General features: G+C 43.2%; 1 protein-coding gene across 2 annotated transcripts in view; it reads left to right on the plus strand.

The window, feature by feature from the left end:
- DENND5A (DENN domain containing 5A) overlaps window positions 1–26,019 on the plus strand; it is a 1,739,423-nt gene that overhangs the window by 1,528,465 nt on the left and 184,939 nt on the right. For both annotated transcript variants that reach the window (XM_044059112.1, XM_044059111.1), the window contains one exon: window positions 7,046–7,227. In XM_044059112.1, the coding sequence (XP_043915047.1) occupies window positions 7,046–7,227 (182 nt within the window). The remainder of the gene's footprint in view (window positions 1–7,045; window positions 7,228–26,019) is intronic.

Here is a 26,019-nt window from a genome sequence, read left to right on the forward strand (position 1 = left end):
TCTCGGCTCATTACAACACAGAGCCTCCTCTCTTTTCTCATCCCCGGCTAAAGCAGTACCTTAGAAGGGCCAGAAATTTAAGGCCTCCCAGGAGAGCACCGACTCCTGCATGGGACCTCAATTTTGTGCTGGAAAAACTCACCCTACCTCCTTTTGAACCAGCTGCTACTGCGGATATAAATTTTCTTTCTTGGAAGACAGCCTTTCTTTTGGCAGTCACTTCAGCAAGAAGGGTTTCAGAACTACAGGCTCTCATGGCAGTGGAGCCTTTCATTATCTTTTACCCGGACAGGGTGGCCCTCAGGACCAACCCTTCTTTTATGCCTAAGGTGGTATCCAGTGTTGCTCTTAACCAGACCATTCACCTGCCAACTTTTTTCCCAAATCCTCAGAACAAGGGGGAGCAGATTCTGCATTCATTGGATGTACACAGACAACTAAGATTCTACTTAAACAGGACAAAATCTCCAAGAAAGTCTGAGCAACTACTGGTGGCATTTGCTGCAGGACCAGAGGGGAAGGCTATATCAAAGCAGACTATTTCGAAATGGATAAGCCATTGTGTTCGTTTCTGCTACTTGCACCATGGTAAACCTGTGCCCAAGGGGATCAGATCCCATTCACCAGGGCTGCTTCTACTTCTGCAGCCTTTCTCAGAGGGGTTCCTACCAAAGACATTCTAGAAGCTGCTACTTGGGGCTCAGTTCATACGTTCACAAAGCATTACCATTTACCTCTCTTTTCTAAATCCAAGGCAAGCTTTGCCACTGCAGTTCTACAGGGCCTTATAGCTGCTCCTAATGCTGTTTAATTCCATCCTCCCATCCATAGCTTTGGGATTCTACCCAAATGTAATGACTGCAACAGTGAAACACGAAGAACATAGTACAGTTGTGTACACTTACCATAAATGTAGATGTTCGAGTGTATTCACTGTTGCAGTCCAGGTTACCCACCCGCCAGCCCCCTTTCTTCTCTATTATTATCTCTTCTTTCCTTCACTATGTTCAAAAGCCTTTGTGGTGTATTTGCTTTTAGTTGAAGGTAAATTTTTTGTGTGCTAAAGTGCATGTATATATATATTTTTTTGCTCCCCATTTTGGGGGCACCTGACATCTGGGGCAAGAAAAACTGATTAAAATGGCATCAGCTGCATGTTTTATACCCCTGACGACCTGACGTCATGGAAGAGGAGACAGCAACCGACGCAGGACCCAAGACTTTGTTATTTATTTATTTATTTATTTATTTATTTCAGTTTGATAACCGGGGAGGTCCACTGGGCTCAGGAGCCCATTTTCAGTGGAGGCCCGGGGAGAAAAGCTCCACATTACATAGTAAAATTAAAAAAACAGGTAAAATTAAAATTAAGATTCAAAGATATGGGTAGATTAAGATAGAACAGAAAACATTAGGTTTTATGAATACAGGTAAAATTGTGATACAGAGACAGTATGAGGTACAATGGTTACATAGCATATGAGTCATATATTACCATGGTAGGTTAATAAGGTTATATAGAATTTGAGTCTTGTTAGGGCAGAGTGGAAGACCAGAGACAGTATGAGGTACAATGGTTACATAGCATATGGGTCGTAGATTAGAGAGAGGGATAAAAGGGAGTGCAAACTATTTACAAAATTTACATTATATACACAAGGCAGCAGTAAGAGATAAGTAGAATCATGGAACAAAGTTGTTGGAAGAAGGAGTAGTATGGAAATACAATTAGTGTAGAGAGTAGAAGGCTAGGTGGGGAAAGTGCAGTTGCACTTCCTATTAGAGAACAAGTGGGAATGGAGTAGGGTTTTGAAGTTGTTAGGGTTTTCATTCATTTGTAAAGATGGAGGTAGAGAATTCCATTTTTTGGCTAAGGAAAAGGATAGGAGGTGTTGCCTGGCTGGTCACTTTGGTGTGTGGACACTGAGTACGTTTAGGTGAGCAGATCTAAGTGACCTGTTAGGGGTGTAAAGTTGTAGGATGTTGGATAGTGCAGGACATTTGGAGGGGTTAAATAATAGCCTATGGGCAGTGTTAAGTTGGAGGTAGTCTAGAACGTTGGGGAGTTCTAGCCAGTTTAGTGAATAGAGGGCAGAGCAATGATGGGAGGTGTGTTTGGCTTTGATGGCGAATTTAGAAATTTTATTATAACAACTTTCCATTTTTGAGGAAAGGGAGGCAGATAAGTTAGTTAATACAGGGGCGCCATACAGTAGTGAGGAAAGAAGATAGGTAGTGGCGAGGGTTTGTCTAGAAGAAGGAGAGAGATAGTGAATGTTTCTATATAGCAGGCCAAGTTTTTGATGTGTCTTCTTGCTATTGAGTTGAACATGGGTGTCAAATTTTAGGTTTTCATCAATAGTGACCCCAAGTAGTTTGGCATAGGGAACAATTTCTATAGTTGAATTGCAATGGCTTCTAATTTGGAATGAGTTTTTGTTGAGAGGGAAGGATTTTGAGGGGGGGAAAAGAAGTATTTTGGATTTGTTAGCATTTAGAGAAAGGTGGTTTTGGAGCATCCAGTTCTCAGTGGTGGAGAAAGCTGTTTGTGTGTATGATAGAAGTTCTGGGAGGTTGGTGGCACAACAGATTAAAGTGGAGTCATCGGCGTATTGTACAATTTTAGTATTAGGGATGGCAGAGTGGAAGTCATTGATAAAGATGTTGAATAGCATAGGGCCAAGAATGGAACCTTGGGGAACTCCAGTGGGGGTAGGAAGGAAGTTAGAGGTACCTTTCCTCCATTTTACAGCTTGAGATCTATTGGATAGGTAACTAGAGAACCAGGATAGTGTATTATGTGAGAGGTTGAGGTTAGCAAGGTGGCTAAGGAGGTGAGTATGGGAGACAGTGTCGAAAAGCCTTTGAGAGATCTAGTAGAACTGTTGAAACTATTTTACCAGTATCACGGGCACAGTTGTCTATATCTAGGAATGAGAGTAGAGCAGTTATAGTGCTATGGCCAGGGCGGAAACCATGTTGGGTTTGGGAGATGAGGTGGTTATTGATAAGGAAGGGCATTAACTGAATGTGAATGCATTTTTCCAGGATTTTTGATATTGGGGAGAGGATGGCTATGGGGCGAAAGTTTGAGGTATCATTGTTTTTACCGCCTTTGTGGAGAGGATGTATAAAGGCAGAACACCACAGCTTGGGGACATAAGATTCCTTTATGGATCTGTTGATTAGGATACTAATGGGGAGGGCGATTCCATCTGCAGCAATTTGTAAGAATTTGGATGGAATGTTATCTGGAGCATTAGAGCAAGGTTTCAGTTTGCTGAGAAGTTTTTTTATATATGAGGTGGAGACTGGTTTAAGTTCAAAGGTGGTGGGAGGGTTGGGTTTAGAGGGTGGGGTAGAGTGACTGAGCTGTGAGGATGGGTTAATTTGAAAGGTCTTATTTAGTTCAGCTATACAGTTAATAAAGAAGGAGTTGAAAAGAGTGGCAATTTCTGGATCAGACTTGGTAGTGTCAGGGCAAGGATTATTTTTAGTCCCTGGGTTGAGAAGTGAATTAATGGACTTCCAGAATAGTTTAGGGTTTTTGGAGTGGTTGGCTTGGAGTTTCATATAGTAAGATTGTTTGTCTTTGGATATATGTTTTTTAGTGAGGTTGCGGAGCTGCTTGTATTGAATAAGGGTCTCTGGATGTTTATTGTGCTGAGAAAATTTCCAGCATTTGTCTCGCTGTTGCATGAGTTTTTTGGTTTCCCTAGTTAGCCATGGGGCAGATTTGGATTTGACTCTTATAGTTCGGGGTGGAGCTTGGGAATTAAGTACATTTAGGAAGGTAGAGTTAAAGGATTCAACGGCTCTGTCAAGAGGAAGAGTTTTTAGATTGCTCCAGTTAGTTTGTTTGAGGGTATTGGAGAAAGTGAGAGGGTTGAAGTTAGGTTATGTGTATGTAGGTATTGGTGCTGGAGATGGGGAGACTGAGATGCTCCGTGGATGAAGGCAGGTAGGTGGTCACTAAAAGAGTTGGGAAGGATGCCTGAGTCTAAGATGTTGTTAGGGTGGGTAGCTAGGATCCAGTCCAGTGTAGATCCTGGAGGGTTGATTTTGTTGGGTCTAGTGATAGAGTTAGTTAATTGAGTAAAGTTGAATAGATTGACAGATATGGTTGGGTTTAGGTTATTAATTTTGTTCCAATCTATATTCACATCTCCTAATATGTAGGTCTCTAGGTTTATGTTAGTTGAGGCCCATTGGAGGATTTCTTCAAGGTTGGTAGTATTGTTACCTGGGGGAATATAAAGGGATATGAAGCAGATACTTTTGTGAATATTCATTTGTAGTAAACCTATTACTAGTTCAGCATTGTAGAACTGGGGAATGGGGTTTGGGTATGGAATAAAGGGGAGAAGATTAGAGAATATCAAGGCTACTCCTCCACCTTTTCTGTTTAGGCAGTCAGATCTAAGGGCTTGAAAGCCAGGGGGTAGGATTTCTGAGTCAGAGATGGTAGGTTTTAGCCAAGTCTCAGAGATGGCTACAATGTCAGGAAGGTTGTGGTGAAGCCAGGCATGGAAAAGAGTAGCTTTATTTCTTAAGCTTTGGGTGTTTAGAGTGATTATTTTTAGTCTTTTAAGGTTGGTGGTATTGTTACTTTTTGGCGGGATGAGGTTATTATTGGTGCTAGGTCTGGGGTTTGGGTGGATATCACCAGATAGAATTAGGTGGATGAAGATGGGAGATAGTAGCAAATGTAGTTTGCTTTTTGACTGATGAGGACAATAGATTAGAGCTTTGTGGAAGTTAAGGTTGGTTGAGGTGGGTAAGACCTTTGGATTAAAGTGGTGGAGTAAATTGGGCTGTAGTAATGAGGGTGATATGTTATGGTAGTGAGTTGTGGTAGGGGTGAAAAGTGGAATGCGAGTTGAGAGGTGGGAGAGAAAATAGGGGGGAAGAGGAGAGGAATAATTTGAGGTAGTATGGTGTAAAGGGAGTAGAATTAAGAGGGTGATGAAAGGGATTTGTAGAGTTAGAAGGAGTGGAGAATGCATAATGTAATGGATTAAGAATGTAGAATAGAGAAGTATGGGAGGTATAGTATAGGTAGGGTAAAAGACAGATAAAAATCAATGGGTGTAGGTGTTAGTAAAGTGTGAGTGGGGAGTGGCTTTTAATTGATGGGAGGATAAGAGGAGGTATGTGTGGGGAGTGGTCTTTAATTGATGGGAGGTAAAGAGAAGGTTGAGAAGGCCAGTAATTGGTCTGATAGAGAAAGGGAGGAGTTTACTGCAAAGATAAAAGTGAGTAGTGGGGTGGGTGGAATTGGGGTGGGGTAGGGGAGCGGAGTGAGCCCGCAGGGCGAACGGAGTGGGTAGAGACAAGTGAGTGGAACAGTTCAGGATGAACAATCAGTGGATTGCTGATTGCTCAGGGTAAGTGAAAGAGCAGATGACTAGAGAATAATAAATGTAAAGTGGTAATGTTCAGAGGAGGAAAGTGGTATTTACTGAAGAGCAGAAGGTATGTGAAGGAAAGGTAGGAGCTGGGTATTGACTGAATGAGAGTGCCACCTAGTGGACAGGGAATATTATTACAGCAGAAATATATTTCTGGGAAAGGCTGGTCAAGGACTAGATACTAACTATGAGTCAGCTAATGGAGGCAACAATAGAGGGACTAAGGGTCTATAATCTAGCTACTGGCTACAGAGGAGGGTATGGCTGCTGGCAGTCCTGGCTAGAAGCTAACAATTACAAGCTACAAGACATATACACTATTAAATGTCAGCTTTTCTGCCAGTATCAGGAGAACACATACTTTCTTTCTTTCTTTCTTGGAATAGTACAGGGATAAGACGGCATGTGATGTGGAAGGGTCAACTGAGGGCTCGACTGAGGGCAACCTACCAGCAGATTACCCAAATGTAATGACTGCAACAGTGAATACACTCGAACATCTACATTTATGGTAAGTGTATACAACTGTACTTTCCTCTAATAGGAGGTCATCTTCCTGGTGACTGTTACCTCAAGTATCTCGGATTTACAGGCTTTAACCATCAAAGCTCCTTGTGATGTTTCAAATGGATAGGGACACACTGCTTATCAACCCATCCTTCATTCCAAGGTTGGCTACACTAGCCAGCTTAAATTAGATGCTGTTTCCTGGTGTTTCTCACCAATTTCCAAAAGAAGGGTGACTACATCCTGCACTGTATGTTGTATATTCTGTTTAGCAAGAACAGAAACCTTTAGAAAGTCAGCTCATCTTTCTCTCTCCTCCGACCTATTGAGAGAAGAAATACCAGTTTCCAAGGTCACACTCTCCAGATGGATATCTTATATCTAGTCAGAGGTTGGAAAGCAGCTGTGGTCATAACCCAGTGCTCCTTTTGCTAAGATGGCAGCCACCTCCACTGTCTTCCTCAAGAGGGTATAATTGGATGATTTAAATGGCTGCAACTTGGTCATCTCTCAACATTGGAAGCTAGATATAGCCCCCTGGGCATGGTCTTGCCACTGTAATCAGGTGTATGTTTTCTCAAAAGACCACTCAACAGAGAGGTAAGGAATTACTGAGGATGCATTTTTGTTAATATATATTTTTGTGTGTGTGTGTGTGTGTGTGTGTGTGTGTGTGTGTGTGTGTGTGTGTGTGTGTGTATATATATATATATATATATATATATATATGTGTGTGTGTGTGTGTGTGTGTGTGTACATATATACAAGATTGTGTAGAAAATTGCAAGACTTAAAGGACTCACTGTACTGGTTATGTTTTTTACTGTCTAGTGATTTTTTCCATTGGTGGGATGAGGGTAAATCAACACTTTTAGGGTTCCAGTAATCATCTTAGTTGCACATATTTGTGGAACTGTGTGTTATATCCTGTCTAGCATTGAGCTGTGCAGTATATCCTGTACAGTGCTGTCCAGTTTATAGCTTGACTTCCTATATAGAAAGAATAAGAGACTGAATTAATTGGGGAAAATGTTCATGTAGTGAGGACTACTTTTTTCTGATGTTTTTACAGATTCCTCTGTATATGTAGGTAAAACTTGTTTATTTGTCTTCCTGCTCCACCCCAGGTTTCCATGTGGTAGGTGGCTTGGAAAAGGAGTGGATGATGGGAGCTTAGAACGGATCTTAGTTGGAGAGCTTGCAAGTTACAGTGCAGAAGTGGATGAACGACCATGCAGGACACCACCAATGCAACAGTCCCCTAGCATGATCAGGCGATTAGTAACTATCTCACCAAACAGTAGACCAAGTAAGTACCAGCTGACATTTGTGAACTTTGTAATACTCATATGTGAGAAACATGTCTTTTTTAATGCCATATCTTTATTCAGAAGCCATCTTCATTGTTTAGTGGGTGAGTTTTCCTTTTGTAAGGACTGTCTCCAGGCTCAAAGTTCTTCTATTATTTAACACTTATACTCAATGTTGGAAACTAGAATGGTCTCACTCACACACAGGCACACCCAGGCCAACAATCTCCAGTTCTTTTCTTGTGCTCAAACAGTTCAGGTTTCACTATTAGGTTGTTGCAGCTAAGTTTCTTCATATGATGTTTAAGTAAGTTAAACATTATAGGCATCCTTACATTTGCCAGATCACCAGGCAGAACCAGCACCACAGCAGCCTGCATTGTAGAAGAGCAGAACACAGTGTGAAGACGTGTTACAAGTGCTAGCATCTTTCCCCCAGGTCTCCACATACATACCTTTCAACTTCTGCATATTAAAAGCCATAGCAGTAGTCTTTAAAGTCATAGCAGAAGGTCAGAAAAAGGGGATTTTCTTATTTTTCAAAACAGAGCTTTATTGAATAGTAGACCTCATGTAATTAATGATAATGGCTTTATGTTTAGCTTAGTTCATTTATTTAATATTTTACATGCCCTTGAACAGGTCCAACTTTAAGAAGACAATCAGCAACTCTAAGAGGAGTGATGTTGAATTTGAGGGTCAAAGTCATAGCATTTGAGAGGTATGCCACTTTGAATATAGACACTAACTTTAAGAGAAGAATAATTTTTCCTCAATGTGGAAGGCCATGTATTTTCTTTTCTCATCCCTGCCTCTTCTCCTGACATTTGCCAAGGCAGTGTCAGTGTGCATTAGGTACAGCAAAGGAGTGCTGCTTACTGAGAGAAGCATAACAGCCCTACTTCTTTGCAAGCAGGACACTCCCAAGTTGCCTCTTGCCGCTGCAGCTCATTCGCACAACATACATCCCTACTAGGGACATCCTGTGTCAGTTGCTGTCTCATCTTCCATGACGTCAGGTAGTCAGGGGTATAAAGCATGCAGCCGACGCCATTACATCAGTCTTTCTTGCCGTGCGGTGCCCAAAGCAGAAGCAGTTCGCAAGTGCCGGCCGGCTGACTCCTGAAAATTTCGTTTTCGAGTTTCAGATCCGAAGTCTTCCAAAAAGCTAAGTACCCCGATGGAGATCCTTTTTCTTGCTCTAAACCGATGTCAGTAAAAGTTAACAATTGTATTTCTTGTGGAAAGCAAATACCTCATAAAGATTTTCATTCATACTGCATTCCTTTCTTAGGCCCAGACCACGACGTCCCTCGCTGTCGGTTTTGTGCCTTATTCAGTCCTTGAACTATTCGTCGTTTGTTCATTTTCACATCTAACTATTTTGGTACTCGGTTCAATTATCCAGAAATGGTTTTGGTAAGCCATCCGACTACCAACATTCTGAAAAAATGTAAGGAAAAAGACAGAGAAAAACCACATAGGTCCAAAGCTGCCAACGATGCTTCCGTTAAGCTAGTCGCCAGTTCGCCGGTACTCAGTGAGGTGCTTTCGCAGCCCCTGATACCCGCTACTTCAGATTCGCAGGCCTCTACTGAGACCCATTCGGAGTCCGGTATGCCGCGAGATGCTTCTTCGACTGTGGAACCTGCGGATGTCTCTACCTTGGATGGGTCTGGAGCCGCTGTGCAGGCACCGGCTTCTGAGGGTGTATTCAGGCGTATTGACTTGCATATCAAACCGACGGCATCTTCTTCTTCAAGGCCTAAAACTCGATCCATGCCTAGAAAACAGATGCCCAGACCGCATGGTCAGGCCCCTATGCCTAAAAAACAAATGATAAGAATGGCTGAAGATCTTATTACTCTAATCAGGGGAAGCCACCCTTCTCCCTCTAAGAGACCTAGAACTGATTTTCCTTCTGATTCTTCGGATCAGGATTTTGAAATTTCTGTTTCTTCTGATGACTCGGATTTTCCCTTATTTACCTGTGAAGACTCTGATGCAGAGGACTCCATTCCCTCTGCTTTCCGTCCAGAAGATTTCTCTTTTGGTGAAACTTTGCATACTCTTAGGGAACATTTCCGCCGGGAAAGCCTGGATTACTCTGAATCTAAAAAGAGGCTTAGGGAATTCTTACTCCTACCTCAACACAGGCCTTTAGCTATCTCTCCTGTACTGGACATTGTAGATGATGCCTTCATGGAATCTAGCCTGGTCCCAAACACTTTACCTCCGGCTCCCAGGAAACCTGACAGATATTACAGAGTACCTGACTCTCACAAGTTCTTTAAGAATCCTACTGCGGATCCAGAGACCATTTCACAGGGACCCAAAGGCATTAAGGCTACTACTACCAAAAACCCTACTCCCTCTGATAGAGATTCCAGGTCCCTGGACAGATGGGTAAGAAGGTATACACATCTGCTACTTTTGCAATTAGGGTCTTAAACTGCCAGTTTTATATGTTAAAGTATCAGCAGCATATTATTGGATTACTTAAACAGAAAATTATGTTGATTCCTGACTGTGCTGAAAATAAAGAATTACAGGATTTAATGCATTCTGCTGAGCAAGATGGTAAACATACTTTGCAATGTGGTTTTGATTCCTTAGAGGCATCTTGCAGGACTGATGTCACTGGGTCTGTACTTAGAAGTCATGCTTGGCTTAAGGAGAAAACTTTACCAGATCATGTTAAAGCTAAATTACTGGATGCTCCCTTAAACCAAGACCGCCTGTTTGGCAACAAAGCAGAAGAAGTACTTAAGAAGATGGAGAAAAAAGCTAAATCTATGCAAACTGTTAAAGATTTCCTGCAAGTATAGCCTCCCAGATTTAGTAGGCACTGGCCTTCTAAGAATTGGTCCTTTTCTGCCTCTTCTAGGCCTTCTCAGTCCAAACCCAGGACCAGCAGACCACCCAGGCTTCAGTCTCAAGGTACTCACAGGCCTAAGCAATAGGGGGATCCCTCTTCCAAAGCTGGAAGTGGTAAGGCACCCCCCTATAGTAAACTGTCACAATGACTTAACCTTAAACCTTCCAAATCCTGCTCAACTGACTGTTCCTTTAGGGGGAAAGATCGCCCTGCATGCAAAAAAACTGGGAGCTCATTACCCAAGACAAATATGTTCTAAATATAGTTTCCCAGGGATACAGATTCTATTTCCACTCCTTATCAACCCAACACGGTTGGCCAGACCTACCCCCAAATCAGTGGGCAGAGGCTCAACAGCAGATTCTCAATCTTCTAAGTATCAGGGCTATTCAGCCTGTCCCAGAAGAGGAATAGGGACAAGGTTTTTACTCAAGACTTTTCCTGGTACCCAGAAAAGACAATACCTGGCATCCTATCCTGGACTTCTCTATCCTAAACACCATTTTGGTAATCCCAAAATTCAAAATGCTAACTGTTCATCATCTGCTTCCCATGCTAGGCAAAAATGCCTGGTTGGCAACATTGGATTTAAAGAAAGCTTACCTACACATCCCAATCAGGGAATCTTGCAGAAGATACCTACACTTCAAAGGAGGCTACACACACTATCAGTTCTCTGCACTGCCCTTTGGCTTAATCTACTGTGCCCAGGGTATTCACAAAGTGCCTAGCTCCAGTCATTGCATTCTGCAGGCAAAGAAATATTCAAATATACCCATACCTGGACGATTGTCTAATTCAGGCAGAAAGCCAGGACATACTGTTAAGTCATTTGGCATTTGTAAAGAAACAGCTAACCTCACTGGGGTACACCATAAACGAAAAGAAATCTCACCTAGTACCCTGCCAACAACTTGTATTCCTGGTAGCAAGCTTGAATACAACTTCCCAGATGGCCTACCTCACGCCAGAGAAACAAGTTTATTTGACAGCCTACTTCAAACTACTGGCCACAAAGACCCATCTGTCTGCAGGGAAAATACTGCAAGCCCTGGGGTTCATGGCCACTTGCATTCTACTAATTCCATATCCAGGACTGCATATGAGGAAACTACAATGGTATCTAGAAAGCCTACGGTGTCAACATTCTCAGGACCTGGAATCAATGATTCCCACCATTCCTTGTATAAAGATAGAGTTCCTTTGGTGGGTAGAGGCCTGCCACCACAACAAGGGACTGCCATTCACTCTACTCCCTGCCACCCAAACCCTAACAACAGACGCATCAGACTATGCATGGGGGGCTCACTTGGCAGGGCAGTGCATCAAGGGCAAATGAAACCCGAGTCAAATGCACCTGCATATCAATCAAAAAGAAATGTTAGCTGTACAGAATTCTCTGACAGCCTTCAAGGACCACATTCTTCCAGGACAATTATTGGTAAAGATGGACAACACCACTGTTATGTGGTACATAAACAAGCAGGGGGGAACTCACTCATACACCCTCTGCAGACTAGCCATGGCTCTGTGGAACACAGCCTTGAGCAACCAAGTGCACCTGCAAGCTCAATTCCTGCCATGCAAGCTAAATACACTGGCAGTTGACCTAAGCAGAAATGTCATGGACCCACACGAGTGGAAACTGGAGCCAAAGATATTCAACATTCTGAGAAGCAAATGGGGGAGCCCACAGATAAACCTGTTTGCCTCCCCTCAGAACTATCAATTGGACAAATTCTGCATAAGGATTCCCCACAGACAGGCTTGGAAAGTGGATGCCCTGTCCTTCACCTTGGAAAGCCTCTCATTTTGTGCCTTTCCCCCTCTGCCTCTCCTCTCGAAAGTTTTACTAAAGATTAAACAGGACAAACCAAGGACAATACTCATTGCACCAGACTGGCCATGCCAACACTGGTACCCCCTCTTGCGCAGTATGTCGCTACTGGAACCATGGCACATGCCTCAGACTCCTTCCCTACTGTCCCAGCAGGAGGGCCAGATTCTGTACCCCCAGCTTCATACCCTAAACCTGGCAGCCTGGCTAATTACCTGAGTTCTCCTATACCATCCCTCAGCAAACAAGTGCTGGATGTCATCCTGGAGGCAAGGAGGCCTAGTACTAGAAAATCCTATGCTGAAAAGTGGAAAAGATTCAGTTCCTGGAGCCAGACTCAGGGGATGGGCACAACAGTGCCCAGTTTACCTCATATTCTTCAGTACTTAACAGAGATGCTTCACAAGGGCCTTTCCTTCTCTTCCATTAAAGTTCATGCCTCAGCCATTTCAGCACATTATAACACTGAGCCACCCCTCTTCTCTAACCCCCTACTGAAACAATTCCTCAGAGGGGCCAAAAATTTAAGACCACCCAGGAGAGCTCCTACTCCTGCCTGGGACCTTAACTTTGTATTGGAAAAGCTCACTCTACCTCCTTTTGAGCCAGCTGCAACTGCAGAGTTGAAATTCCTTTCTTGGAAAACAGTCTTCCTTCTAGCCATCACTTCAGCAAGAAGGATGTCTGAATTACAGGCCCTCATGGCAGTGGAGCCTTTCATCATCTTTCATGCGGACAGGATGTCCCCCAGGACCAATCCTTCCTTTAAGCCCAAGGTGGTATCCAGTGTAGCCCTTAATCAGTCCATTCACTTGCCAACCTTCTTTTCTAATCCACAGAACAAAGGGGAACGAATACTGCACTCCTTGGATGTGCACAGACAAGTTAGATTTTACTTGGACAGGACCAAGCCTCTCAGGAAATCTGAACAGCTGCTAGTTGCCTTTGCTGCAGGGGCAGAGGGGAAGGCCATTTCAAAGCAAACCATTGTCTAAGTGGATAGGCCATTGCATTCTTTTCTGCTATAAGCACCATGGAAAAACTACCCCACAGGCGATAAGACCCCATTCCACCAGGGCTGCATCTACTTCTACAGCATTTCTCAGAGGTGTTCCTACCAGGGACATCCTAGAAGCTGCTACCTGGAGTTCTGTACATACCTTCATCAAGCCAATTTTTTCTAAATCCAGAGCTGGTTTTGCCACTGCAGTCTTGCAGGGCCTAATAGCTAGTCCTAATGCTCAATAACTGCCTCCTCCCTTCCTTAGCTTTGGGAATCTACCCAAATGTAATGACTGCAACAGTGAAACACGAAGAACATAGTACAGTTGTGTACACTTACCATAAATGTAGATGTTCTAGTGTATTCACTGTTGCAGTCTTAATTACCCTCCCGCCAGCCCCCGTCTTCTGTTGGCTATACCTCTCTTCTTGTTTACTATACTTAAGCTTTCTGGTGTATTTGCTTTTTGTTGGAGGTGTAACCTTATATTTAATTGCTTCCTATTATGGGGGCACCTGACATCTGGGGCAAGAAAAACTGATGTAATGGCGTCAGCTACATGTTTTATACCCCTGACTACCTGACGTTGTGGAAGATGAGACAGCAACCAACGCAGGACCCAAAACTTTGATAATCAGGCCAACTCTGGGCTACCTGCAAGCAGATAACCCACATGTAATGACTGCAACAGTGAATACACTTGAACATCTACATTTATGGTAAGTGTTCACAACTGTACTTTGCCTCCCTTTAAACCCAACATCCTCTGCCACTTAAAAATTCTGCACTTGGAAAACTATTATACTGTTGGCTTTCACCTCTGCTGAGAGAGTTTGAGTTGCAAGCTCTTATGGCCTTTCCATCTTTTCTTATTTTCCACAAGGACAGGGTAACTCTCAGGGCTAACCCACCTTTCATGCTTAAGATGGTGAATGAGTTATCCCTAAGTCAGGCTGTTAACCTACACACTTTTTCCCCAACCCCCAAAATAGGGGGAAGAATCCTTCATTCTCTGGATATTCATAGACAGTTGAGATTTTATTTGGACAAAACTAAATCCTTCAGGAATACTGACCACCTGTTTTATGAGACAACAGTTGGGCCAGCCGGTCTCCAAACAAACTATTGCAACTTTTCTCTTTAATGCCATCGCCTTCTATTATTTACACTGTGGTAAGTCCTTGCCTTCCTGCCCAAAAGCTCATTCCATTAGGGAAGTGGCTTTCTCAGGGGCATTTCACAAGGGAGTAGGTGCCAGGTCTATCTTGGAAGCTGCTACTCGGTGCTCTGTACACACACTACAAACTTTATGGTTTCTCCAGGTCTGGGGTTGCTTTTGCTAGGTCTGTCCTGTCTGGACTACTGAACAGCTCATCTGCTCATTAGCCAATCATCCTTTTCTCTACCTTCTTCAGCTCTATGAATCACCTGTATGTCAACAGTACTGCAACTGTGATTTCAGTCAGGACATAGTACAGTTGTGTAAGAACGTAGCATAAAAGTAGATGCCCTACTGATCATTGTTACAGTATTCCTTCCCATCCTTCTTCCCCTGTTCCCTTGGTTACATCAGCCTTCTTTTTCTCCCTCTCTGCTTTAACCTCTACTCTGCTGCATGGAAGTTGGGGAGTTTCCTTACCTGTTTGAGCTATACCAATCCTAACTGACTGTACTCCCTCTCTCAGTAATCTTAAGGCCTCTGGCTTGGAGATGGACTGAGATACATGTGCGTACTTCCATCTATATACCCCTACACTTATGAACTGAGGTCATGCATCAGATGTACAGCCTCAGGAAGATAAAACTTTGGTACCACGGCCAGAAATCAGCAGGTGACAACCCATATGTCAGGAACGCTGCAACAGTGATCAGTAGGACATCTGCTGTTATGGTAAGCGCTTATACAACTGTATTTTCTTTATAGAGTAACTTATACCTTCCCTTTCTTTACAGAACAGGCTGAACCAGTACATGATAAAGAAGCTTGAAGAACACCTAGTCACCCATCCATGGAAACTTTTTCTCAAAAAATGCTATCCTCACAGCCAGGAAACACCTGGGTTCTGGTCCTCTTGTTTCTTAGAAGGCTGATGCCCTTTGTAAATCATCAGGGGAAGTGAGATGACATCTGACCAAACATTTGAGAGCAAATCCCTATGTTATGTCTTTGTTGCAATTTAATTCCTGTAGACTATATGTTTCTTTGTCACCAGATGAGGGGTCTAAGGACATGGACAGGATAGTCAGGGAATTTCTCTGCTACTCTTTGGTTTCAAAACCATTAATTATCCTTCTCAGCTTCCCCAGTTCTAGTCATCCCTTATGGGCATAGTTCTGAAGAAACTAGCAAAGCTATTTGATTCTGAGATCAGGAAGTCTCTGGAGAAGACCTCTAAGATGGCTTCAATAAGCATTCATGTAGCTCACTGAAACTTTGTGCTGATGTTGTGGATGGGAACAGCAGACTCTAGGGATGTGCCTGCATAGGATGGTATGAGGTATGCACTGTTCTTTTACTGCAGCTGAGGCAGGCTGTCTTGGACTCCTTCATCTGAGTGGGGATGTTCTTCTGTTGACATGCTTCTTAAAATACACAAATAGATGATCTGCAAAAAAGATATGTCTTTTACCAGAACAGACCTATATGAAGTATCCCTTTGGCTTCATTAATTTATTTTTTAAGACCAGCTCAACACACACAAAGAAGAAGCTCTCCAAAAGACAGAGAAAGGAAGTCAAGCATAAGGCATTATTGCCCCTCCAGATGTTCTTCGTGTTTCACTGTTGCAGTCATCACATTTGGGTTATCCTGCCAAGGGTAGTCTTCAGTCGGCCCAAATACCAGAGGCTTAGTATTTCTGCATCGGTTGCTGTCGCTCCAGGACTGACGTCATGTCGTCAGTGGTATAAAATCAGGCAGCCGATGCCATTACATCAGTCTTTCTTGCCAAGGAGCCTGAAGCAGAAGCAGTTTGCATGAGTGCCGGTCAGCCGCTACCTAAGTTTTCGTTTCCGAATTGAAGTTGAAGTCTTCTAAAGCTAAGTACCCCACTGGGGATCCTTTTTTTGCTCTAACCGATGTCAGAAAAAGTTAAAAATTGTCTCGCCTGTGGAAAGCAAATACCACACCGAGACTTCCATTCATACTGCGTCACCTGTTTAGGCCCAAACCACGACATCCCTCGCTGTCACTTTTGTGCTTTGTTTAATACCACAACTATACATTGTCGGGCCCTTATTATAGCTAGATATTTTCACTGTCAGTCCTCGAATCCGATATGGCTTCGGTAAGCCATCCAACTACCGATCTTCTGAAAAAACATAAGGATAAAGACAGAGACAGACCGCACAGGTCCAAAACTGCTGACGACGCTTCCATTAAGCTAATTGTCAGTTCTCTGGTCCTCAGTGAGGCGCTTTCACAGCACCTGATTCCTGCTTCTGTGGATTCGCAGGCCGCTACCTAGACACTTTTTGAGTCCGGTATGCCGAGAGACTCTTCTTTGACTAAGGATCCTGCAGATGTCTCTACCTTGGATGGGTCCGGAGCTGCTGAGCAGGCACTGGCTTCCGAGGAAGTACTTCACACTACCGATACTCGACACAAACCGACAACTTCTTTCACGTCTTCAGTTCTTTCAAAAACTACCGAGTTTCTAAGGCCCAGGGTACAAACTACGCCCAAATAACTGACAACCCAAGCTCAGGCACATGCTTCCTTGATCAATCTCAAATGCTTAAAATGGTGGAAGACCTTATTATGCTTATTAGGGGAAGCCAGGCTACCCCTTCCAAAAGAAAAAGAGACTTGTCCCCAGTAGTTTTATCTGAACAGGAGTCCAGTGACTCCGATGCTTCTGAATATGAAGACATGCAACCCCTCTCTGCTTATGAGGATTCTGATGCAGAGGAATCCATTCCTTCTGCCTCTCCACCCGATAATTTTTCATTTGGAGAAACCCTTCATATTTTAAGGGAGGATTTCCAATGGGAATGTCAAGACTATCCTCAGCCAAAAAAGAGACTCAGGGAATTCTTAGACTTACCACAGCACAGACCTTTGGCCATTCCTCCTGTCCTGGATGTTGTGGATGATGTCTTTATGGAATCCAGTTTGACTCCTGACACCCTTCCTCCTGCTCCCAGGAAACCTGACAGGTATTACAGAGTCCCGGAGTCTCACACATTCCTTGTCAAAAACCCTACTGCTGACCCAGAGGTCATCTCTCAAGGATCTAAAGGAATTAAAGCAACCTCAGCTAAGAATCCCACTCCCCCTCAGACAGGGATTCCCGAGCTTTAGACAGATGGGGTAAAAAAGTATACACCTCTACTACTCTTGCTATTAGAGCATTAAATTGTCAGTTCCACATGCTGAAATATCAGCAGCATACCATGGAACTCCTAAAATAAAAATATCTTCTTTTCCTGCTTGTGCAGAAAATAAAGAATTACAAGAGTACAAGAGCTTATGCATTCTGCCAATCAAGTTACTACGCACACCTTGCAATGTGACTTTGACGCCCTAGAAGCATCTTGCAGGGCAGCAGTCATGGGTTCTGTCCTTAGAAGGCATGCTTGGTTTGAGGAACAGACCTTGCCAGACCATGTCAAATTCAAATTATTGGATGCACCATTGAACAAAGACAATTTGTCTGACACCAAGGCAGAAGAGGTCTTAAAAAAGATGGAAGAAAAAGCTAAATCTATGCAGACAGTTAAAGACTTTTTACAGGTCCAGCCTCAGAGGTTCAGTAGGCATTGCCCCTCCAAGCACTGGTCCTTTCCTGCCCCCTCCAGGCCAGCCCAGATCAGACCCAGGGGAAGCAGACCCCCCCCCCCAGACAGCAGCCCCAGGGAATGCAGAGATCTAAGCAATGGAGTTCCTCCGCTTCAAAAACAGGGAGTGCTAAGCCACCTCCTTATGGTAAGGACTCACAATGACTTTACACCTCCACCCCTTACCTCTGCCCACCTGCTTGTGCCCCTAGGAGGAAAACTCTCATTCCATGCAAGCAACTGGGCTTCTAGTACCAACGACCGATGGGTCCTCAACATAGTGTCCCAGGGATACAGATTTTATTTCTACACTCTGCCAACCCCAAAAGGGTTCCCAGATCTTCCCCCAAACCAGTGGGCAGAGGCCAAAAAGCAAGTCCTTTCCCTGCTCTCCATGAGGGCAATACAGCATGTTCCTGCAGACCAGATAGGCGAAGGTTTCTGTTCCATACTCTTCCAGGTACCCAGAAAAGGGGGCACCTGGTGCCCAATCCTCGATCTATCCATTCTAAACACCTTTATGGTGATACCAAAATTCAAAACTCACCCTCCAGCAGCTTCTTCCTGTGCTTTCCAAGGATTCTTGGTTAGCCACCCTAGACCTAAAAGAGGCCTGCCTGCACATCCCAATCAGGGAATCTTGCAGGAAATATCTACGTTTTAGGGCAGGATCTATGCACTTTCAGTTCTCTGAGCTTCCCTTTGGTTTATCCACTGTTCCCAGAGTTTTCACAAAATGCCTGGTTCCAGCCATTGCTTTTTTGCAAACAAAGAAATATTCAAATTTAGCCCTACCTAGACGATTGCCTGATTCAGGCAGACAGTCAGGAAAATCTGTTACAGCACCTGACCTTTGTAAAGGACCTACTGACCTCCCTGGGATATACTATCAACAAAAATAAATCAAAACTAGTCCCCACACAAGAAATTGTATTCCTGGGAGCAAGCCTGGACACAGCATGCCAGATGGCATTCCTTACTCCAGAAAAACAAGGCTACCTGACAGCCTACTTCTCTCAACCAGCCACCAGAACCTAGTTATCCGCAAGGAAAATCCTGCAAGCTCTATGGTTCATGGCCTCCTGCATTCTACTCATTCCATATGCCAGACTGCATATGAGGAAACTACAATGGTACCTAAAAAGCCTTTGGTGTCAACACTGTCAAGACCTGGAAACTGTCATATCAATGTTACCTTGTCTAAGGAAAGATTTTCTTTGGTGGGCAGCAGCATACAACCGCAACAAGGGACTTCCCTTCTCACAAACCCCATGCCACCCAGACCCTCACAACAGACGCATCAGACTATGCCTGGGGTGCACACCTGGATGGCAGGTGCATTCAGGGCCATTGGAGCTCAAATCAAATACATCTGCACATCAACCAAAAAGAGATGCTAGCTGTTCAGCACGCCCTGACAGCTTTCAGACCCCTACTCTCCCTGGGGCCTCTACTGATCAAAACAGACAACACCACAGTGATGTGGTATATCAACAAGCAGGGAGGGACTCACTCTTATCCTCTCTGCAGGCTCGCCATGACCCTTTGGCACGCAGCCTCAGCCATGCAACTACACCTGTTAGCACAGTTCCTGCCAGCCAGGCTCTCTAAACTCTCTGGCAGACAAATTAAGCAGAAACCTGCTAGACCCACACGAGTGGCAGCTAGACCACACAGCCTTCACCCTTGTAACCCAGAAATGGGGCACCCCGAAGGTGGACCTCTTTGCCTCCCACTCCAATCATCAGCTCAGCAAATTCTGCACCAGGGAACCTCACAGAAAGGCCTGGAAAGTGGATGCTCTATCCTTCCAGTGGGTAAACCTCTTGGTCTATGCATTTCCCCCCTACCACTCATTTCAAGGGTACTGCTCAAAATAAGGGAGGAAAAACCGAGGGCGATCATGATTGCCCCAGACTGGCCACGGCACTGGTACCCACTGCTGCGCAGCCTGTCATCCCTGCCACCATGGCACGTACCTCAGATCCCAACACTCCTGACCCAGAGGAATGGAGAATTCATGCAGACCCTGAACCTGGCAGCCTGGCTTATTCCATGACCTCTCCTCAGGCTGCCAGCCTAAGCAAACAAGTCCTAGAGGTTATACGTGAGGCCAGATGCCCCAGCACTAGAAAATCCTATGCTGACAAGTGGAAAAGGTTTTGCACCTGGATCCAGGCTAAGGGAGCCAGACCGGCACAGCCTTCCCTACCTCTCATCCTGGATTACCTAGCAGACCTACTACACAGGGGCCTATCCTTCTCTTCTATTAAAATTCATGCCTCTGCTATCTCTGCTCATTACAGCACAGAGCCACCTCTCTTCTCACACCCTCTCATCAAACAGTTCCTAAGAGGGTCTAACAATGTAAGGCCACCCAGAAGAGCTCCTACCCCAGCTTGAGACCTTAACTTTGTGTTGGAAAAGCTCACTCTACCCCCCCCCCAACCTTCAGCTTCAGCAGAGTTAAAGTTCCTCTCTTGAAAGACAGCCTTGCTTCTGGCCATCACTTCATCTAGAAGAGTATCAGAGCTACAAGCACTCATGGCTATAGAACCCTTCATCATTTTCCATGTTGGCAGGATCTCCCTCAGGACTAACCCATCCTTCATGCCTAAAGTGGTGTCCAGTGTGGGTTTCAACCAATCCATTCACTTGCCCACATTTTTCCCTAACCCAAAAAACAAAGGGGAAAGGATTCTGCACTCTCTAGATGTGCACAGACAGCTCAGATTCTATCTGGATAGGACTAAATCTTTTAGAAAAACTGATCAATTGCTAGTCAGCTTCATAGCAGGGGCAGAGGGCAAGGCCATATCCAAACAAACAATCTCCAAATGGATAGCACACTGCATCCATTTCTGCTACAAACAGCATGGGAAACCGCCCCAAAGGGGGCCAGGATGCATTCCACCAGGGCAACCTCCACCTCTGCAGCTTTTCTCAGAGGGGTCCCCACCAGGGACATCCTGGAGGCTTCAACATAGACTTCTGTTCATACCTTCACCAAGCATTACCACCTACCTATCTTCTCCAAATCCAGGGCAGGCTTTGCCACCGCAGTCTTGCAGGGCATCCTAGCCAGCCCCCCAGTCTTCTTGACTGCCTCCATCCTTTTCTTCAGCTTTGGGAATCAACCCAAATGTGATGACTGCAACAGTGAAACATGAAGAACATAGTACAGTTGTGTACACTTACCATAAATCTAGATGGTCGAGTGTATTCACTATTGCAGTTCTGGTATCCCCCCCCCCTCCATCCCCCTTGTCTCTCTCTTTCTCCTCCCCCCAATCTCTCTCTCTTCCTCTCTCTTTACAGGGAATTTTTGGTATTTACTTTCTACTGGAGGTGTTTATCCACCATAACCTAGCTCCCTATTTGGGGGCTCCTGACAGTTAGGGCAAGAAAAACTGATGTAATGGCGTCGGCTGCCTGATTTTATACCACTGACGACCTGATGTCAGTCCTGGAGCACCAGCAACTGATTCAGAAATACTAAGCCTCTGGTATTCAGGCCAACTGAGGGCTACCCCTGGCAGGATAACCCAAATGTGATGACTGCAACAGTGAATACACTCGAACATCTACATTTATGGTAAGTGTACACAACTGTACTTTCCTGCTGCTATGTCTTCCAGAAGAGGGCTTTGCAGTTCATGCTGAAGCTACCCTCAGTACAGTACTTTATGGTGTGTTGTGGTTTGGTTGCTTGACTTAGCGACAGCTTGAAAAATCACCACCAGGGACTAGTGCATTCTGAATTCGGGCTCAATCTTAAACAGCGACATATTAGAGCTTATATGTTTTGTCCTGTCAGAAACTCCTTTAAAGGACCAAATAGTCTGTGGAGGTCATAAAACATACCTAGACTCTCTTCTTCAGAAGGGCTTTAGTGCCTTTTCTTCTTTGGAAGATGGAGGGGACTTTTATTCTCAGCACCTTCTTATCATGGAGGAAGTGTGAGGAAGGGTTCATCCCATCTTTGACATCACCAAATTCAATAACAACCTATGGTATGCTACGTTTCAGATGGTGGATGTCCAGTTTATCATTCCTCACTTCTGCTTGTGCTGGGAGACTGTATTCTGTCATGGGACATGATGGGTCCTTTCAGACACATTAGGGTCTTGGAGTCTCTCAGGGGTTTCTTTTAGTTGGACTGGTATCACATTTAAAAAAAACACCTTATTTGAATTATCACCTGTGACATAAGCAGACTTACATTTATATAAAAGTAATCAAACCATATTAACAAGTTCACATTTGTAAACATATACATTGTGTATATTGTTTTATACAATGTAATCAATCCAACAGTACATATAATTGTTCATTTTTTGCCATCTGTTAAACCTCATTCCTCCTCAGAAACATTTTTCTGCATGTATTGTTCCCACAATTTTAATTTTTTCTTTGTAATTTACTGTAACCCTTTTCCAAAGATCCCACTTCTCTTTCCTTTATCTCTGTTACAGTATTCACTATTTCAAGTATGGGTGCTTTAGACTTTGATTTTCATTTCCTAGTAATTGAGTTTTTGGCAGCCACCAAAATTAAATGCAAGAAAGCAGCTCTAAATCTATGCAGTTCAGATCATGTATCCCAGCTAAAAAAATAATTTCCTTTGTTATACATATTTGCTTGCCCAGTATTCCCAACAGAGTACTCTGTAGGGAATTTTTAGTCTGCCAACTCATTACACTGCTAAAACATATGCTTCCAGGTACCTCTTTTTTCCTCATTACCCCTCCAACATTTGCCATCTACCTGAGGAAAATATCTTTGCAGTCAGCTTTGGGTATAAAAGTACATATGAGAACACTTCCAGGCAAAAATCCTAAATCTTCTAGACTTTGTTGAATATTTGGGAGCCTTATATATATTCTCCAGTTGTTTCAGAACTGCTTAGCTAGTTTCTCTGCCCTGTCTTTTCTGCTGTCCTCTGATTCCTGTAGTAATTGTGCAATATTTTATATGCTGTACCAGTTATCCTTTTTTTTACCAGCAGCTTCTATAGGATTCCCCTATCCTTTTCTCTGTGCCTGTATCCTGTTATCAGTCCCTGATAGGGAGGGCAGTTTCTAGCCTGTAGTCCAAATGTCTTCTTGGACTCTTCCCATTCTTTTATCTTTCTATCTGTTATCATTTGTTATCAATACTTTGGTTCCTTTTCCAGTTTCCTCCAGTAAATTCCAGACCTCTTGCCTATTTATTCTCTGTACCCCTAATTGCAGTCATTCCCTATGGGCAGAATCTCCTTTTTCCATTCCCGTGTTGGCTTAGTTCTTAGTATACTTTCCGCTAGTTTATGAATATAATATTTTTTATGACTGTTATTCTCCTTAAGGATCTGCATCCAAAATACCACTGTTCCCTATTTTTTAAATTTCCTCCCTGCTTCATCATCATCCATTTCCAATTTGAATTGCAGCTTTCTACTTGTGTTATGTATAAGAGCGTTAACTGTGTAGATCTTAAATATCCCTTCAGATCAGATAATTCTAAACCTCCTTGTTTCATTGGAAAGATCAGCTTAATCCTGTTTGACTCTTGCCATCTGTCTCCCAGTTAAAATTCTTCAACTCTTTATTAATTATTGTTCACAACTTCTCCTGTGGTTGATAAAAGTATGCCTGTGTAAAACTAAAGGTACTAAAAACATTTTATTACTTTTATCTTGCTAACGGTATCTATAGGCAAGAGCTTCCAGTTTAGCAGTTTTTGAATTATTTTTTGTTTACTCTCTTCCCACATATCTTTAGCTGCCATAACAGTGCCCTTTTTAACCCATACTCCTAACTACTTCATTGCATTGTATCATGTCCCTATAAATATAGGTATTGCCAAACCAATTCTTGTGTAGGTAAGTAGTTTTCAGCTATAGCCTTTGTTTTATCTTCATTAATTTTATATCCCTAAAAAACCCGGAAATGTCTCAGAATGTTCCACAACATTGAAATGTCCTTTTCTGGTTTTATCACGTACAACATAATATCATCTGCGAATAAAGCCAACCTGTCTTGAATACTGTATCAGTTATATCCTTGAATTACTGAGTCCCTTATTTTCTTTGGCAGTGTTCTAAATGTAACACAAGTTATAACTCCCCTCGAGTAAAAAAAAAAATAAAACAGAAAAACAATGAAAATCTAACACATCTCTGAAAAAAAAATTCTGATCATCTTAACAAAGCAAATCTCTGAACAAATCCTCAGAAATAGAATTCCAAAATCTCCACTGAAATAATACTCTCAGATCTCCTTCCCCTTATCCTCCCTGCTTCCCCAATCCCAGAAAGCTTTCCTAAGCTCAAATCCCCTTACCTTTTTTCCATTCCATCCTTTCATTCTCCTTTCTCTCTCCTTTTCTCCCTTCCCACTCAACTCCATCTTCGCTTTCTCTCCCCCACTCCACCCTCTTACCACTCTCCCACCTCCACCCCCCTCCTACCCTCCCCCCCCCTCCCCTCTCCACCTTTACTCCCACCACCCTTCCTCCCTCTCTCCCTCACCACTCTCTCCTTCCCTCTCCTCTCCCCTCACCCTTCTCTCCTCACCACACTCTCCCCTCCTCTTCCCCCTCAACACCTCCATTCCACACTCCTCCATTCTCATTAAAACCTACAATTCAAAACCCACAAACCCCACCATGCCCCTACCCATGCCCTGATCTCCCTGCTGATATCACTCCCTGATGCCATATAGCATACAAATGCATACCCCATTAGCATACTAATCAAAAATCCAGAAAAAGAAGTTCCCCAAATCCAAGAAGTCTTGAATAAAGGTGCTTAATAATTAAGGTATAAACCTAACATAATACCTAACTATACTAACCATTGCTATCCCGCCTAAAAGTATCCTCTCCTTGAAACTCCTCATCTCTCAAACATAATTCAGCATAATCACCTACTATCACCCACACAACAGCACTTCAGACCCACAACCAGCTTTCCACTTCAGACTAATCACAGCACTATGACTCTCTTTCCTAACTGTCCTCGAAACCTGTCATTGTCCCTCTCTATCTTCCTTGCCTACTATCTACTCATCCTCTCTCCTTATTAACTATGCTTCTACCAACTTCTCTTCTAACCACCTCCAAAAAACTAAATCTACTCTCCCAATCAATATCAAGGTTCTCTTATCCAACAGATCAAAAAGGCAAAAATGGAAAACCCCAAACTCCTCCTCCTCATTCCTTAACTGGACCCCCTCTCCTCCAACATATCCACTCCTCTCCAACATCTTCAACATATTTTTAAATTTTCCACAAAGCATATTTTTTTTCCAACATCATCCAATATGCAGATGATCTTCACCATTATCTGCACTGCCTATCCTAACACTCAACTAACTAACTCAGGATCTTTGGATGACAACAAATCACTAGCACTCCAACGCCTCTAATCACAAATTAAAATCCAACTTCCAAACCAAATTCAACCCTTTCCCCACTAAAGTCAACACTTTTTAACTGTCAACAGTCATCTGTCAACAGTCAAAATAACACTAGTGACAAAACAAACTTAGGAGAAAAAATTGATAACCAAATAAAATTCAACTCAAAAAAACAAATAAAAAAAAAAATCTCAAAAAAAAAGGAAAACCTCTACGACAAAAATCACAATATCTCTATCTTACCTAAATCACTCTCTCTCTCTCTACTTTTTTTCCTTTTCCATCCATCCTCTCTCGAGCTCCACTTCTAACTAATCTACAAACCTCCCTGAAACTCAACTTTCTCCTGTATTTACATAAAATTGCAAATTCGCTACCACCCAAAAAGTTCACACACCCACTGTTCCTCTCCAACACATAAAAAATGCTAGAACTACCCAGTCATCTCTCCTATACTCAAACATCCCTTGCACATAAGCTTATTCTCAACCCTCCCTCTGTCCCTCCCTGTCTTCTGTATTTAAAATGCACTAGGAGTGTAGGACTATGTCTACAAGTAAGAAAGGGGAAAGATAATACCCCTGCCTGGTTGCTCTGTCCATACACAATTTATCAGAGAAGAACCCTCACACTTTGATTTTTGCCTCTGATCCTTCGTATAGCTTCCTAATTAGCCTTATTATTGTTATCAAGAAATGCAAATATTTCCATTACCTACACTTAAAATCACAGCTTAGTGTGCCAAATGCTTTCTTTTCATCAGTACTCACCAACAACAAATATTCTTTTTCCCTCTGGATCATCAGTGTTCTTTTAATGTTGTCAAATGTTTGCCACCCTTCCACAAAACTACAGTGATCCATATCTATCAATGTTGGCAAAACTTTTACCATT

Source organism: Protopterus annectens, chromosome 17.part0 (genome assembly GCF_019279795.1).
Source record: "Protopterus annectens isolate FY-2018-M chromosome 17.part0, PAN1.0, whole genome shotgun sequence".
In the NCBI taxonomy this organism is placed as follows: Eukaryota; Metazoa; Chordata; order Ceratodontiformes; family Protopteridae; genus Protopterus; species Protopterus annectens.